At 31.4% G+C, this 15,165-nt stretch overlaps 1 protein-coding gene and 1 pseudogene across 4 annotated transcripts; both read right to left on the bottom strand.

The window, feature by feature from the left end:
• Positions 1–1,874: 1,874 nt before the first annotated feature.
• Positions 1,875–12,172, bottom strand: LOC146528989 (carotenoid isomerooxygenase-like). 4 transcript variants are annotated; one of them, XM_085203826.1, is made up of 14 exons: positions 12,036–12,172; positions 11,096–11,255; positions 10,864–10,975; positions 10,490–10,636; positions 9,826–9,936; positions 9,281–9,375; positions 8,828–8,908; positions 8,146–8,226; positions 5,472–5,596; positions 4,672–4,845; positions 4,124–4,280; positions 3,455–3,516; positions 3,178–3,276; positions 1,875–2,332 (listed from the first exon to the last, which is right to left on the bottom strand). In XM_085203826.1, exons 2-14 carry the CDS (start codon positions 11,211–11,213, stop codon positions 2,165–2,167), a joined length of 1,530 nt encoding a protein of 509 aa, XP_085059952.1. In that variant the 5' UTR covers positions 11,214–11,255; positions 12,036–12,172; the 3' UTR covers positions 1,875–2,164. The 4 variants fall into 4 exon arrangements, with proteins under 4 accessions (XP_085059952.1, XP_085059954.1, XP_085059951.1 ...); XM_085203828.1 differs by having other exon boundaries at positions 11,096–11,243; positions 12,036–12,144; XM_085203825.1 differs by lacking the exon at positions 12,036–12,172 and having other exon boundaries at positions 11,096–12,027.
• On the bottom strand, positions 11,974–14,608 carry LOC146528988 (retinol dehydrogenase 14 pseudogene; annotated as a pseudogene).
• Positions 14,609–15,165: the final 557 nt, after the last annotated feature.

Raw genomic sequence — 15,165 nt, 5'->3', positions numbered from 1 at the left:
TTTTAATTTGACATTATTTTTTAATATTTATAGACCGATCTTTTCGTTCCCCGAAGAATTCTGAATTCTGGTTCTTGCTGAATCATTGAAAATCGCTAAACTTACATGAGAGTGAATTGGATAGATAGATAGGTCCCCTACACAAAGTCCATTGTCGATCTGTCGATTGAGTTACACCTGTATAAGATATGTACGACTATATAAATAGCGTTGAAAAACTACCATTTTTTGTATAAACAAAACCTTTATGTTGTTTTTCTGCATGACGTTAAAATCATAATAATTACCACAAGCCGCTACTGCCAGTCTTGGTGCAAGGGCACAAGCACGGCGGTCGTGGGTTCGATTCCCACTCGAGGAAATGATATGAATATTATTATTACTTTTTTTTGTTTCCTGCTATACAGCAGGAAGCTCTCGGTCTCTAAACTCTTTAGTAGTTACTAAAGAGAGACACAGTTTAGCCCTGATAGGGCAGATTCAAAAACTTTATCCCAAAAATTGGCACTAAAAAGATGCGCTGTCATATCAGCAAATGCTATATATTTTTGAGCTGTAAGTCATATAGATTGTTGAAATAAGTGAAAAAAAGTGTGGGAACTAGATACTGCCCTGGGGAACCCATTCAACGCTTCCTCTACAGTAATACAGTATAAGCCATCAGCGATTTCCAAATACATTTTAAACTGCTTAAATCTTTATTTTACTAAAGCATCCGAAAATTAAGTAGGTAGGTATAGAAATAAGTCAGCTCGTTAAAAATCTGCCGGAGAAATATCAATTTCAAAAGCAAAGTTACATCGAAAAGTGAGTGTAGATATTAATTAGGACATCCACATAGCAGCATGCATAAGCATCGATTAGCAGCATGCATAAGCTGCATTTCCACCATTAATCTTACAGAAAGGTTAACAAGCTCATAAATTAAATTAAAATGCAGATTTTTTAGTATCTTAAAATTAATTTAGTTGTACATTAAATTATTAATGGAAATAATTTAGCTCTAAAATACAACTTAACGATCCTAGGTATGATTTTTTGTTCATACCGTGATGTAAACGGTGATATCTCGAGTTAGATACTGAAATAATTTTGTAATTGACTAGTTGCTGCCCGCGACTTCGTTTGCGCAGCATTTTTTTCATCAATTACTGGGATTACAACACAAAATAAAAAAAAACCGTTTGATTCGTATTCCATTATCATTTTCCCCACTGACACACACATAGAAGAGTAGGCAGTGAGGACCTGGTAACCTTCTATTGAGATATTCCGTTCCCATTTAGACACTTCGGATTCTGACGATATCGTGTGTGTGGCGGAACTCAACGCCGCACTCAGCCGCGTTATCAGAGCCAACGAATGAAAATATGAAAAATTCATTTCCTGGAGTTGGAATCGAAACCAGTGACTGGCCGGTCTGGAGGAATAATTTTCTTTATTATTAGATATTTATTGTACAGACACCTTTTTTAGTGTTTTATTATAGGATATACAGTAGTTTATTTTATTATATATATAAGTTAGTAATAATATATACAAAAATAACAATTTTAACTAATGCTCAATTTGCTTTTTGTATAATTTAATCATGTGTATTTTTTATTCACTCAGTTACCTTAATATAATTAAATTGTTAGTGATCGCTATCTCTGCATAGGAGATATATGAGAAAATATATTATTGGGGGCTACTATTAACGTTACAGAATCCAAAACAATAATATTTATTTTGTTTTCCAGAGCGAAGAAATGAAAATTATAAATAAAAAATATATATATATATATTTCCACTATTATTATTTCCGATAGTAAATAGAATCCTTTCTTATTAATCTAAATAAATCCTTACTTATACAAAAATAAAAAAACACGTACTGTTTATTTTTTTTTAATAAATGTAATACAACTTGTAAGCCTATATAACTATATACAATTGATATTTCTTAACTAGGTTATTAAAATTTTTTTTCGCTTCACACTGTATCCCTCAATTTATCAGGGTAGGCAGAGGGAACCTAATGTTTAGACTCTAAGATACCTTGGGAATAATTTGTTATTATTACTGAGGAACTGACTGAGGAAGCGACAAAATACAACTTAAAAAAATATACGAAATACGGTATACCATTATAAAAGTAAAAAAATTAAAACATATAACATATTTAATCTGGCATAAACCATCCATGGAAGCATTTAGGTACTTGAGATTTCGTATTGAAATTAGCTCGCGCAATTTCCTTCATATCACTAGCGTTTAACACTAACAGTGTTACCATATGATCGTCTTTACCCCATAATATTGCACTGAGTAGAACGCCGTCGTCTTCGTCCTGAAAAAATATAAATTATAAATAAAGAAATTTTAAAAAGAGGTAATAATTATAGTTAAAGAAATAGAAGAAAGAGAATCTGAAAATATCAAACATGTTATTTCCCCAAGTAGGAATCGAATCCACTTCCTCTAGTCTTTCAATTTAGAGATAAGATTATTAAAATTTAAATTATAAGATATAAATTAAAATAAATATAAATAAATTAAAATATTCCTTAGGATTAGAAAAAGTAACGTTTTCTTTTAATTATTAACAATTTATTTAAATATATACTACAATAACATGCATTTAAAAACTTAATAGTTTTTAAATAAAAATTTACACAGTAAAAATATTATACGTAGCACATTATTTTATATGTAGTTTATTATAATAAAATTTAATATGTACTGAAACTCCACTCATATTTATGCTAATTATAAGCCAAGTTATATAATTCTAGCTATAATTCTTTAACTTGATTACTTAAAACGATAACGCCCACGCAATTTTCGGTATTAGGTAGATAAAATCTAATAAGGTTACAATCTAAACAAATATTTTTATTTTTTCTGTCAGAAATAGCTTCACTCATTTAAATGCAGTTTTTACTATTGCATTACGGCCAACTTCTCTTAATATTTAGTGTTTGTATTATTTAGATTGGTTTATAAATAAAGTAATATATCAATATAAAGTATTTTGTTAGATAAAATTTCTATTAAGAATTGAATTGGCTGAAACTTAAGTTGTAGACAGAGTAAATAAGTCATTACAGTAGTAAATATATGTATGTAAGAAGTTCAGGCGGGTGAAGCCGTGAGCGGGTCGTTAGTTTTTTTCATATAATAATATCTTGATACCTTTGCTTCAGGATGAGCTATGAACACTGGCTCGCTGGGATAAGAGTCCAGTTCACGCCAAATAGTGATATCCCCGGTTTTTGTATCAATTTTAATTAGCTGAAACGATATTCTTTCATAAATTATAGAAAAAGATGTTCTTTCTCCTTGTCTTTGTTTTATTTTATTAGAAAATTTAATATAGTTTTTAAAAACTCTGCCTAACTTGCTGTATGTGGGCTTGCTGGCTATATATAACATGAAGGTAAGAAAAAATATAAATAATAAAAAACCTTACCGAACCAGCAAATTTTGAAGAAACATCTGACCCAATTCCATAGAAAAATCTATACGGCCTCCCTAAAAACATATTATCTATATATATAAAATCGAAAGGTCACTCACTCATCATGAAATCTCAGAAACTACATGTTCTAGGAATCTGAAATTTTGCATAGGAGTTACTTATAGGACATAGGTGCTCGCTAAGACGGGAATTTGCAGTATTCAACTTCTAAGGGGTTGTTTTTGGGGTTGAAAGTTTGTATAAAATTTCGTTACTACAAATGCTAGGAGTCTCAAATTTTGCATGGACGGCACTTATACGACGTAGGTTTAGAAATTAATAATAACGTAGTTCACGCAGGCGAAGCCGCGGGCGGGCCGCTAGTTTTACATATATTTCATAATATTAACGCTTAAAAAAATATTGACATGTGACTTCCAAAAATTATATAATTAAAAACATTTAATTTTTTTTTTGTTTCAGCTAATTCTATAAAATAAATTCTATACTAATATTATAAAGCTCTACGAATTGTAATTGGTATACCAAAGTAAATTCTGGCGCTAAGAATATTTCATACTATATTTAGTAGTTTTAGTTACTTCCATCAGGACGAAGGGGCGAAGCCCCCTCAAGCCACGTATGCCACGTGAAAATAGAAATATATAAAAATAGTCTTACCATTGTAAACATCATAATTCATCCTTGGTGCTTCAATACCTATGTCAGCTATAACTTTCGATTCAACTGTGGTGTTAGACGGCGCGTTCAGAGGAATCTCGATACGTTTGGGTCTAGACTCATGCCACTGGCCATAGTCAGGAATATTTTTTACGTTCTGGTTACGAAATAAGAAAATATTTATTAATAAATGCTTTCAATTGTTGAAAATTTATGTTGTTTAAAACAATTTGGGAGCTGCTTAAGATTTTTAAAATGTTTTTCCACTCTAAGAATATTATTTTTTATAGAAAATTAATAAAAATAGAACCTAGCCTTAAGGCTCTCCATTTCCTCACCTTCTATCCTTCTATGCAGTGTGGAGAGTGGCCAAACTCAATGACGTACTTTGTCTTCTTACCGGGACAAGGAAATGCCAATAAACGAAATTAAAATATTAAATATTTCATTCCCCTGAGTGGGAATAGAACCCAAAGCCGTCGCGTTTACTGTCCGACGATTGTGTTTCTGCGCCATGACGACCTCAAATGTTTTTTTTGTTATCTTACCTTAATAGTTTCAACGTACATCGCGTCGATAATCTTAGCGTCTTTGTAAGCAATAACGTCGATATATAAATTTCCGTTATTTTCATAACAATTAACTAAATGCATAAAAAAGAATGTTTTAGTAGTATAACGAATTTGATTCCCAGTTTCGCGATGAATCAAAATTATTTGGGTCTGAAAAATGAAAAGATTGCTTAAAATATTTGTTAAAGTCTATAAGTACTTAATATTGCCAATAAAGATATATTTTTTATATTACGGATTGTCAAAAATAATTTAATTATGTGCAACATTTATAGATGCTTAAGTGTCGTTATTTTTTAAAGAATATTATGAAAAATTTATGTTTTAATTTCCTCGCTCAGGTGTCGAGGCAAAGCGCGGGGATCAGTGCGTCCAGAATTCGGCGAAAAGTGAGGAACGGAGTGTCTTAACACTAAGCACCCTGCTGTGTGCGTACAGCGTAAAACTAATTGTTTATTATTATTATACACAAATATGAAATAACATCGATGTCATAGTCGTGCAGCAGCCCAGTACTTTACTGTAAACCCAACGGTTTTGTTTTCGGTTCCCGCTCGGAGCAAATACAGATTTTCATTTTCTCGCACTGGTAGCAAGTCAAATCGCGACGTTGAGTCCCACCACTTAAAAAAAGTATGGGACGTAGTGCTTTACCGAGCGAGCGTTTTAGCTTAAAAAAAAATGGATTTACCATTATATTTTGCTTCACATTTTTTTCTAAATCCTAGACACCACACACCATTTTATGTTCAGTTATTTTTTTTTTATATTCATACCTCGTACTCCGGATACCAAGCTAGTGCAGAGTCAAATGCTCCCTTCAGCAGTGTAGTTTTCAGAAAATATAACAATGATATTGATAATGGTTGCTCTATTATAATAAAGTAATTCTCTGATATACCTGTAACAAAGGTACATAACATTACGGTGTAGTTCTTAGTTAGCCTTAAATGACGAACAAACAATAATAATGAACACTATCGAATTGCTTTAACCGTGTGTGCTGCAAAAATAGTTAAATCTGTTAAGCTCTTTATATGACAAAAAAATATTCAATTTCATTAGTTTTAAGTAAATAAGATTTAAATAGATCGCAATAAGGCATTTTGTGATAAAAATTAAAAGAACATTGCATGGTGATCATTTTTATTAGACATATGCAAAAAAATATAAAATTTATAAACATAAAATATAAAATGTATAATATAAATTTAAAATTTATAAACATAAGTTATTCCAATATCATAATACAACGCTCTGTGTCAGTATGTTCCCCAACTTTATCACTAAATATGGCTGTGCCAAAATAAGCGTATCTAGTCAAAACGCGATTGAAGTCTTGCGTTAAGGATATAAATATATCTCATATTTTACAAATTAGATCCCAGCCCGATCGGCGGCCGCAAGGCTAGTATTGCCAGTAGGTACCTACCCCCTTCTTTCCTCAACCAGCAGAAAAAACAGCATTGCCCTCAAGTTCAAAAAGTGGAAGAAGATATAAAATATACACTTAATTACAAAACATATAAAATTCACTACCAATATACAGGGTGGAATTGTCAGCGCCACTTTAAATGAAACACAGTTTTAACTACTCTATAAAAGCTTAATATAATTCGGAAAAAAATAATTCTCAAAAATGAAAAAGTTTTTTTTTTCAAACAAAATAAATAATAAAATTATCGTTTTAAAATAAAACGCCATTTGTAAAATATTATATAACATAGGCACGCACACACTTACCTGTCAAAGCGGCAACGTCGCATACGTATGTGTGCGTGACACGAAATACAGGTATGGATAAAAATCGTGAAATGAAAAAAAAATCCTACGTCCAAACTGTTGAGGTACCTTGATTATTTTTTTTAATTCTGGGTTTGAAATATTTTACCCTATATGCAGTTTCAGTAAAAGAAGCGCTGCCTCTTCCATCCTGTATATAAATTGTAACAAACGTATAAGAATTTCGACGTAGTTTGATAAGTATATATGAATTAGTGGTCAGAGCGCTTGCAAGCGTACGCGCTAAATTTTCTATACGTTTCCTAAAACCAAAACGACAATTAAAATAAAAAAAATAAATAAATAGTGGCACCGTGAGACCATATCGCTGGTCAAACGCAATTCTTTATTTCCTCCGTTCTAATTTGACATAATGATAGGAGCATTATAGAATTAAAAAAATAACGTTTATTATTTTATGATAAACGGCAACGGCATAGTTGCAACGCTTAATGAAACCATAAAATAAATAATATTAAATGTTTTATTATGATAAAATTGTTATACTGGCATAAAATAAAAATATTAAATTAACATAAAATGTCATAATTAAAAAATATTTTAAATTAAAATATAAATAATGCATGTTTAACTTCAGTTCCTTGTTAATGAGTTGGAAGCGTATAATATGAACATAAATCATACGTTACATATTCACGTTTTTCACGTTTACCACGTTTCTGCACGTTTTTTTCGCGTATTGCAGAGTAGGCAGTTGACCCAGTGTTAATACTCTCTATTTTCCGCCCAATTTTTGAGATGTATGTTTAGTGGTGGAACACAACGTCGTGTTTTGTTCAGTTTAGACAAACCAAAGAAGAATCTTTTCTTCTAAGATATATTTATATATTATAATTCTAGAAGAAAAATAATTCATTACATCGTGAACCCACAACCATCTGGTTTGCAATCATATTCTCCCCCAGCGCCAAGTTGGCGTCAGGCAATTAAATAATATATTTTTGGAATGAAGTTCCTTACGGCAGGCTTGGAAGGGATAGGGATTTCGCTGCGTGACCGAACTGAACAAAATGTGATAGTAAAACCGTAAGAAAAATGCGTGGAATAAAACCGTTAAATGAGACGTGCGCAGGCGCGACAGTCGCATACACAGACGAGTAGTGTATAATAGCTTTCTCTTTCTCCCTCTTTCTTTTTTTAGTTGTGAATTTGAATTACGATGGTTTTTTTATTTTAAGTAATTTATTATTTCCTAAAATACTGAATTTCCTAAATACTTTCTTGTACTTAAATAACACTGATTAGTTTCAGCAAAATTTAAGAGAAAAATCAAGAAAACCTACATAAAATTGAGCACGACTTTTTTTGCAATTTGTGTCGATTAGCCGAATTACATTAGCCGAAGGAACTTCGTTCCTACCTGGTGTCCCACGACACCACATTTTTAATTTTTTTTTTTTCAACTCTGTTCAAATTCTATTTAAAAGATTTTTCTTTTCCTTTATATAATATTTCTTAGATATACAGTCCACGAGGTCTAAGCTGAGCTTTGCATTTGTGTGAGGAAATAAAAATATTAAATATTCAATTTCCTCGATTGGGAATCGAACCCACCACCTCGCATTTACAGTCACACACTTGGGGACACCGTATCCCCCACTGGACTGGATAAATTTTTAAATCGTTTGATACTATAACATTGCTTACCAAATGAGTGCATATACGCCGGATTAAATCGCCACCTTGGTTCTATTACGCTGATTATTTCTGCAGAATCGAACATGTCACCTAAAAATGTATTAATGTATTAAATTTATTTATTATTTTAGTTCAATTTTCCACCCAATTTTCGAGACATTGCATTAACGCAAATATAGACGTTGCGCTTAGACTTGACACCAAAACGACGAAATTAATAATAAATCGTTAATTTCCCACGGTGGTAATCGAACCCAAAAACGTCGACGAAAATAAGAAATTCTCATACATTAAAAGAATATAATTTTATTAAATAAGCGAATCAATTTTACATTTTTAAATATAAATTATTATAAAAAAGATACATTTAAAAATATAAAAAACCACACTTCCGAGGGCGGGACAAGGGTCCAAGCCATCGGTGGCTAGGGCTCCAGAGAGAGGAACCTCCGCACAATACGTGCCGTCTCAAGTAATACTGCCTTCTGTATCCGGTTCTTGATCCAACAGCTAAGCGATAGCCTCTTAAGGTGTTGGTCGAGGCTTTTCGCTATTAGACCGTTAACCGAAACCACTATCGGCACAATGATAGTCGCATTGACATCCCACATGGCGGTAATCTCATGGGCTAGGTCCATATATTTACTATTATTTACTATTATTGATATTCTTTGATACTCTTGTAGTTTACCTGTTTTAGAGTATGGAAACTTGACGACAACATGTTTTGGTAATCCTTTTACGATTTGTAATCCAACATTATAAACGTCTCCTGAAATAAATTATTAGCAAATACTTTAGACATTCACTTTTCTCGTCTACTATTGTAAATATTTCTTGATGTACTTAATAAAATTATTGTCAGTGAGTCATTGCCGCTGTAAAGTTAGGTTTTCTGAACTTTTACATATGGTACATTCGGAAAGAAAACTAATTGAAAGTAAGAAAAATCTTAAAATCTTATCTCCGCAGCCCTCTGCACCCACTCCTTCGGCGACAACATATATCCATAATATATATATTCTACACACAGTCAGACGTTGACCAGCTAAAAAAAACTGGATGGCAAGCCTTAATTAAAGGAAGTGCAGGTTCAAATCCATGGCTACTTTTTACATAATTATTACTGAAGCATAAAAATCACCATTTGGCATCACGTGAGGATGAGCTGTATGGCACACGATTAGAGAATCAATAAGACTTTTCTTATCCAACGTGTCGAGGGACTCTTTGTCAATTCTGAAAGTATAAAAATAAGTTACTTTCATTGAATAATAAAATTGGAAGTTAGTTTTTGGGTTTGTAATGATAACTTGACTTTGAAACGTAGGATTTTCATTCTTATCGAGGACTGATGATAATACAATAATTATATGAAAAAAAACAAAACTTATACGATATTTCTCGTAGACTTACTTTTTATATTTATGTACTTTGGCAAGTGAGAACAAACATGCAGTACAAAAAAAAACAAAGTTCCGATAACTAGAAATTTATGTTACAAATACTATAAAGAGTTGATTTCCATTTCAAAAAAAAAAATGAGTGCACACGCCCGCAAACTTGAGTTCGTTATCATTTATAAGTTGGACTTCCGTTGACCTGCACCGAATTAATTTAGTACGGAACCCTCGGTGGACGATTTCGATTCACACTTGACCGATTTTTGTTATTTAAAAGAAGACATACTTGTACATTTGAGGCACTTCAGTCATTGCGTAGATCTGATCGCCAAACGGATAGACAGACACTCCCGCATTGTCAGTTACAGCTCTGTTGAACTTGAACATTGATGATATCCTAAAAAAATATTTATATAGATATATAAATGCTAAAGGAATTTTCATAGCATATCTTTTATCAATTACATTATCATTTGGTTACAATTTTATCTCCTGAAGATATGGATTTTGGTAGAATTAAGTCAACAACATCTTTTTTCGTTGTTTTGTAACTGATTAAGATTTATTTTTTTATCTTTAAAGTATGTGTCACTTACATGCTGATATTTTAAAATGGATCTCTTATAATATATGTGACATAAGGGAACGTAACGCTGCATTCTGTCTCATTACCAGACCAAGGAAATAAAAATATTAAATATTTCATTCCGCCGAGTGAGGATCTCTTGTCTCTCGCCTGTGCCCCTGCGCCACGAAGGCCTCAGTTGTCTATTTAAATATTATCTTTCGTTATTATGAGAATCCAATACGTGACTATGAAATTATAATTAGAAGAGCAATAACACTTATGAAATTAAGTGTAATAAAATATTTATATATCTTTGGAGAAAAGAGTTATGTTTTGAGAAAGGTAGATAGGAAAATATTAATTATACAAAAAATTAACTAACCTATTAAAAATAGTGTGACAAGGATCTGGTGCGGGAATCGTGGCGAACTCACTGATAACAATGCGGTTTGCTTGATGGTTTTTTCGATACGTCTCCGAATTGAGGAACCGACACTGATACGTCACGGACCCATTGTTTATGGCAAACCTGAAATAATTAACCATAAATCTTTCTCGAAATTATTCGGATGTCATTATTGTGAAAGGTTGAAATGTGAGTGTGAGTTAAAAGTAATTTTTAAAAGTTAAACCAACTTAAAATACCTGTCAGTATGTCCAGAATTGGGAAAGTATATACTATATCTTAGAAACTACTGAAACGATTATGTCCACAAAGTATATTTGCCATGCCACGATAAACTAATTTATACTTACTTGTGTAAAAGTGCAGAACCATCAAAAACATGGCCAAATTCTGATGAACCTATTTTTAGAGTACCAGGTCCATTTCGGAAAAGAGCACCACTGACCCACTGTGGTATATCACCTAAGATTTGGATAAAAGCTTATAATTACAGCGTATGTGATGTCGTAGAAACTATTGTCTCAGTTCAGGCATATTTTAGAATATTATAAAATTCAAATGAATAAAATACAAGTTACTTGCCAATTATTTGTCCTTCTAAAGGCTTAGCAATGTCTTCTTCACAACATCTAAGCCACACTTTCATATCATATCCAGGATATGTTTCTGTTTCGGACAACGTTGATTGGTGTGACGTCATCTTTTTCACAGGCTTATGGAAAAGTCGATTCTGTTTCAAATACTAAATAAGTAAAATGAAATCTCATCAAAAATATGGTCTTTTATTTTTTTAATCAAGCTCTACAAACTCAAAAAGTATATTAAAAAAATATTCATAGCTATATTGCTTAGTCGTTTATTATCGCCAACTGAGCGTAAGGTTAAAACATAATTTAATAATAATACTAATGAAAGAACCAGACTGCATATTTTGGGTAAGGTTTGTGAATTTACAGCGTAAAGAGCTACAAACTTGCTTTACTCTACATGAGATCTAATAACTTTCTGACAGTGCAAGTCCTTATATGTTTCAACCTTATATGTTTCATGCGTTTCGTTCGTTGGGATGTATGTATATGTGGAGAAAGAAAATAAAGTTCTATATATATTTTTTGTTTTTTGTGTACAAACACTATCTTACATACCAAATTTCAGCTTTCAGTCACCTTCATAAGGTGATCGTCACTGAGTCAGCCATTGACGAAGTGGGATTTTTTTAATGTGAAATAAAATTTTAAAAATTAATATATCTAATTCTTATATATCTGATATAATCTAAGCTCAATTTATTGAACCAATAGGTCCAAAAAATTATGTAGCATTTCAGGATAAGGTAGGTAATTCCCATTAGTTTGAGTTGGCAGGGGACTACTATGGCCCCTGATTTATACTTTTAACTAACGGGTGATTCGTTGTTATTTTGATATTAAAAACTTGTTTTTTATAAGTTTTAAATATTATTTATTTTATGTTATTTGTATATGTACGCTACGTTATGCTATAAACAAAATGCGTCACTCACCTTAGAGAATAATTAGAGAAAAAAACACTCTATATAAAGTTATTTCACTTAACACTTTCACACATGATATATTTATTAATTTTTTTTTATATAAAAAAATGTATTTATATGTATTTCCTAAACAAAAATCGTGTTACAATAATCTGACCTAGTGGCTAACTAATTGGTATTATCAATACTTGTATAATGTATGATGTAGATAATTTTTATTTGTTATTTTAATATAGTTTTAGTCTTAATTTTTTAAACACAAACACGTGTATGCTTTGCAATCGATATAATACATTATGATAAGATTTTAAACGTAAATAGATAAATGTATAATCCATAATTAGTAATAATGACACAGATATAAGAAATTTTGTTTACTTGAACTTCATGGTTTAACAATGAAAGTTCCATTTTTCTCGTCCCTGTAAGAATTTCAAGAAGTCCTCGTCTACACTTAAGGACAAGCCAAATAATCCTTTAGGAGTAACAGTCGAAACTCATTTAAATTTGACAGGGCTGTTTGTGAAAATTTAATTGATTGAAGAATTATGAGTCCCGACTGTTAATACTTTTAACTTTTTTCTTTCGTCTTTCTTTTTATTTTTACATAGTCGGGGTTTTAGTTTTTAATCATATTTTTTTTTACGATTATTACCGTAACGAGAACGAGACGTAACGAGAATCATGATTTGAATCGTTTTAGTAATTCTTGTTTAATTTGATATCAGTCTTGCAGTATTCGAAAAATAGATTAACACTAAGCAAAATGGCGTTGCACTATCGCTATTTTTTACTTTTTAACGTCACTTATCTAAGAACCTTTGGGCGGCTAAGATGAATCTAAAGATAGTTCAATACAGTCGAGTAAAAATATAGGTCGTAAGCAATTTAAATCTAAATCAGAAAAAAACCTACAGAGATGTTAAAAACACAAATAAGCGTATAGGAATTTCAACGTAGCTAAATGACAACGTTGGCTTAGAAGTCAAAGTGCTTGGACTGTGTCAAAGAAGCTTAAAAAAAAGCAAACAAACATAGCGTTCACTTAGACTTAAGGTAAGACGTATACAAATACACAGCAAAAAAAATAATTAAAAAATATTTCACCTGTTTAATAATGCTTTAAGAACTTTATGAAATAACACTGAACAATACCTAAGCAAGTGCTTGTAATTCTGTCATAATTAAGATCTGACCTATGAACACTATTGTACGTATAACCCTTATTTAATTTATATTAATTGCTTAATAAAATTGTATGTCTGTATTTATCAAAATTACATATAAATGAGACAAAGTTCGGCGCCATTCACTGCCTTGAATTATAACCTTACAGCCTTTTTTATAAATGTAAAAAATTAAAACTCTTAAGATTTTAATGATATATATACATTTAATTTCGCTAACTATCGTTCAGTATGGTATTTAAATCTTCATAAAAATTAACGCATTTTGCTGACGCATCGCATAATTTCTTGGCTAACATTTCATTTTTAGCTTTATGCAAAACGTAAGTTTCTTTGCAATCAATGAAAAATTTCCCAGTCACATTTTCGCAGGTCTTCGACACCGAGAGATGGACCACTGTTTCCGCTCCATCTTCAGCTGTCCTTCCAGCGAACCAGCACAGAATATTAAAAAGTATACGCCCTACAGTATTAGCTTCGTTTAAAATATTTGTTCTTATAATACCAGGATGCATCGAGTTCACAGATATTCCAGTATTTTCCAGACATCGTGCTAAGTACGTATGAAACAGTAAATTACAAAACTTACTATTGGCGTACGCTATAACTCTATTATATGATGGTTCGTTGATTTTGTTTAAGTTAATATTTCCAAAGATGTATATTAAACTTGGTCTCGATGCCTTTAATTTAGGTATTAGAAGCAAGGTTAGTAGAAATGATCCAAAATGATTCACTTGCATTCCTTCAACCAGACCGTCTTCTGTATAGTCCGTTGCTTTGGAACAGGCTCCAGCGTTGTTTATAAGAACGTCTATATTATAATCAGATGCTAGGATGTCATCGGCAAACATTCTTACAGAAGTCAAGCTTGACAAATTTAATTTTTTAAACAACACATTAGGATTTCCAGTCGAGTTTACTATTAGTTTTTGTGTAGCGTTTCCTCTTTCCTCGTTTCGGCAAGCAAGTATAACCCGAGCGCCTCTCTCAGCTAACTTTAGAGCAGTAAAATATCCTATTCCACCATTTGCTCCAGTAACTATAACAGTTTTTCCCTCCATAGATGTTAAACAAACACATTTTTTAACACTTTTCTGTAGATAAAGTCTTAAACTGAATATTAAGATAATAAATATAAGGATCCACATGTTTTATGTCTGTTGATTGCTATAATATTATTGTTATGCGTAACAGGAAACATCACGCCCATTTATTCTCAGTACTGTAAATAGGGTAAAATTTACAGTATTTGTACCTAATATAGATATTACGAAGAAGATATACAAAGTAATAAAAGTAATAAAGTCACCAACACGTAACAATTAATAATCTTCAAAAACAATAATTTTTTAAATTTCAACTAAAAAATTCTGAAATTATAAATATATATTAATTATAATAAAAATAAATTAAAGTATCTATAAGGAAATACAAATAATAATATTATAGCAATATAATCAATATTGTCCTTATGCAGAAAAACAACAAAAGGCAGTTATCGCGACATTATTGTAAAAAACAAGTATTGTATCAATTTTATGGATGTAGGTGAACGGTAACATGACATTTAAAAGTTGATAAGTATAAAATGAATTACCGAATAAATATTTGTATTTCTTCGCTCTAGTGTCAAGGAAAAGCATTATGAGAAGTTATGAGAAGCTTACCAAAAGTTAAATTGGTTAAGCCATATCTGAGACTAGCGTGGGCAAACAGACAGACAAATCGGACAGAAGTCTAAGTAATAGGGTCCCGTTTTACCCTTGAGGTATGGATCTCTAAAATACTACAACTAAAATAAATTAATTTGATTAATTTAATAGGTCCTAATTAAGATCAGTGCCAGTAAAGCAACTATTATGTGTAATTTTATACGACAGTAACTAATAATTACAATACTTTAAACAATAGCATATCTGACTCTTGCCATTAGCGCGGTAGAAATTGTT

Source organism: Heliconius melpomene, chromosome 19, assembly GCF_056956725.1.
Source record: "Heliconius melpomene rosina isolate 202511_hmr_F chromosome 19, ASM5695672v1, whole genome shotgun sequence".
In the NCBI taxonomy this organism is placed as follows: domain Eukaryota; kingdom Metazoa; phylum Arthropoda; class Insecta; order Lepidoptera; family Nymphalidae; genus Heliconius; species Heliconius melpomene.
Note: the sequence above shows the minus strand (reverse complement) of the source record. Positions and strands in the feature narration are given on the sequence as shown.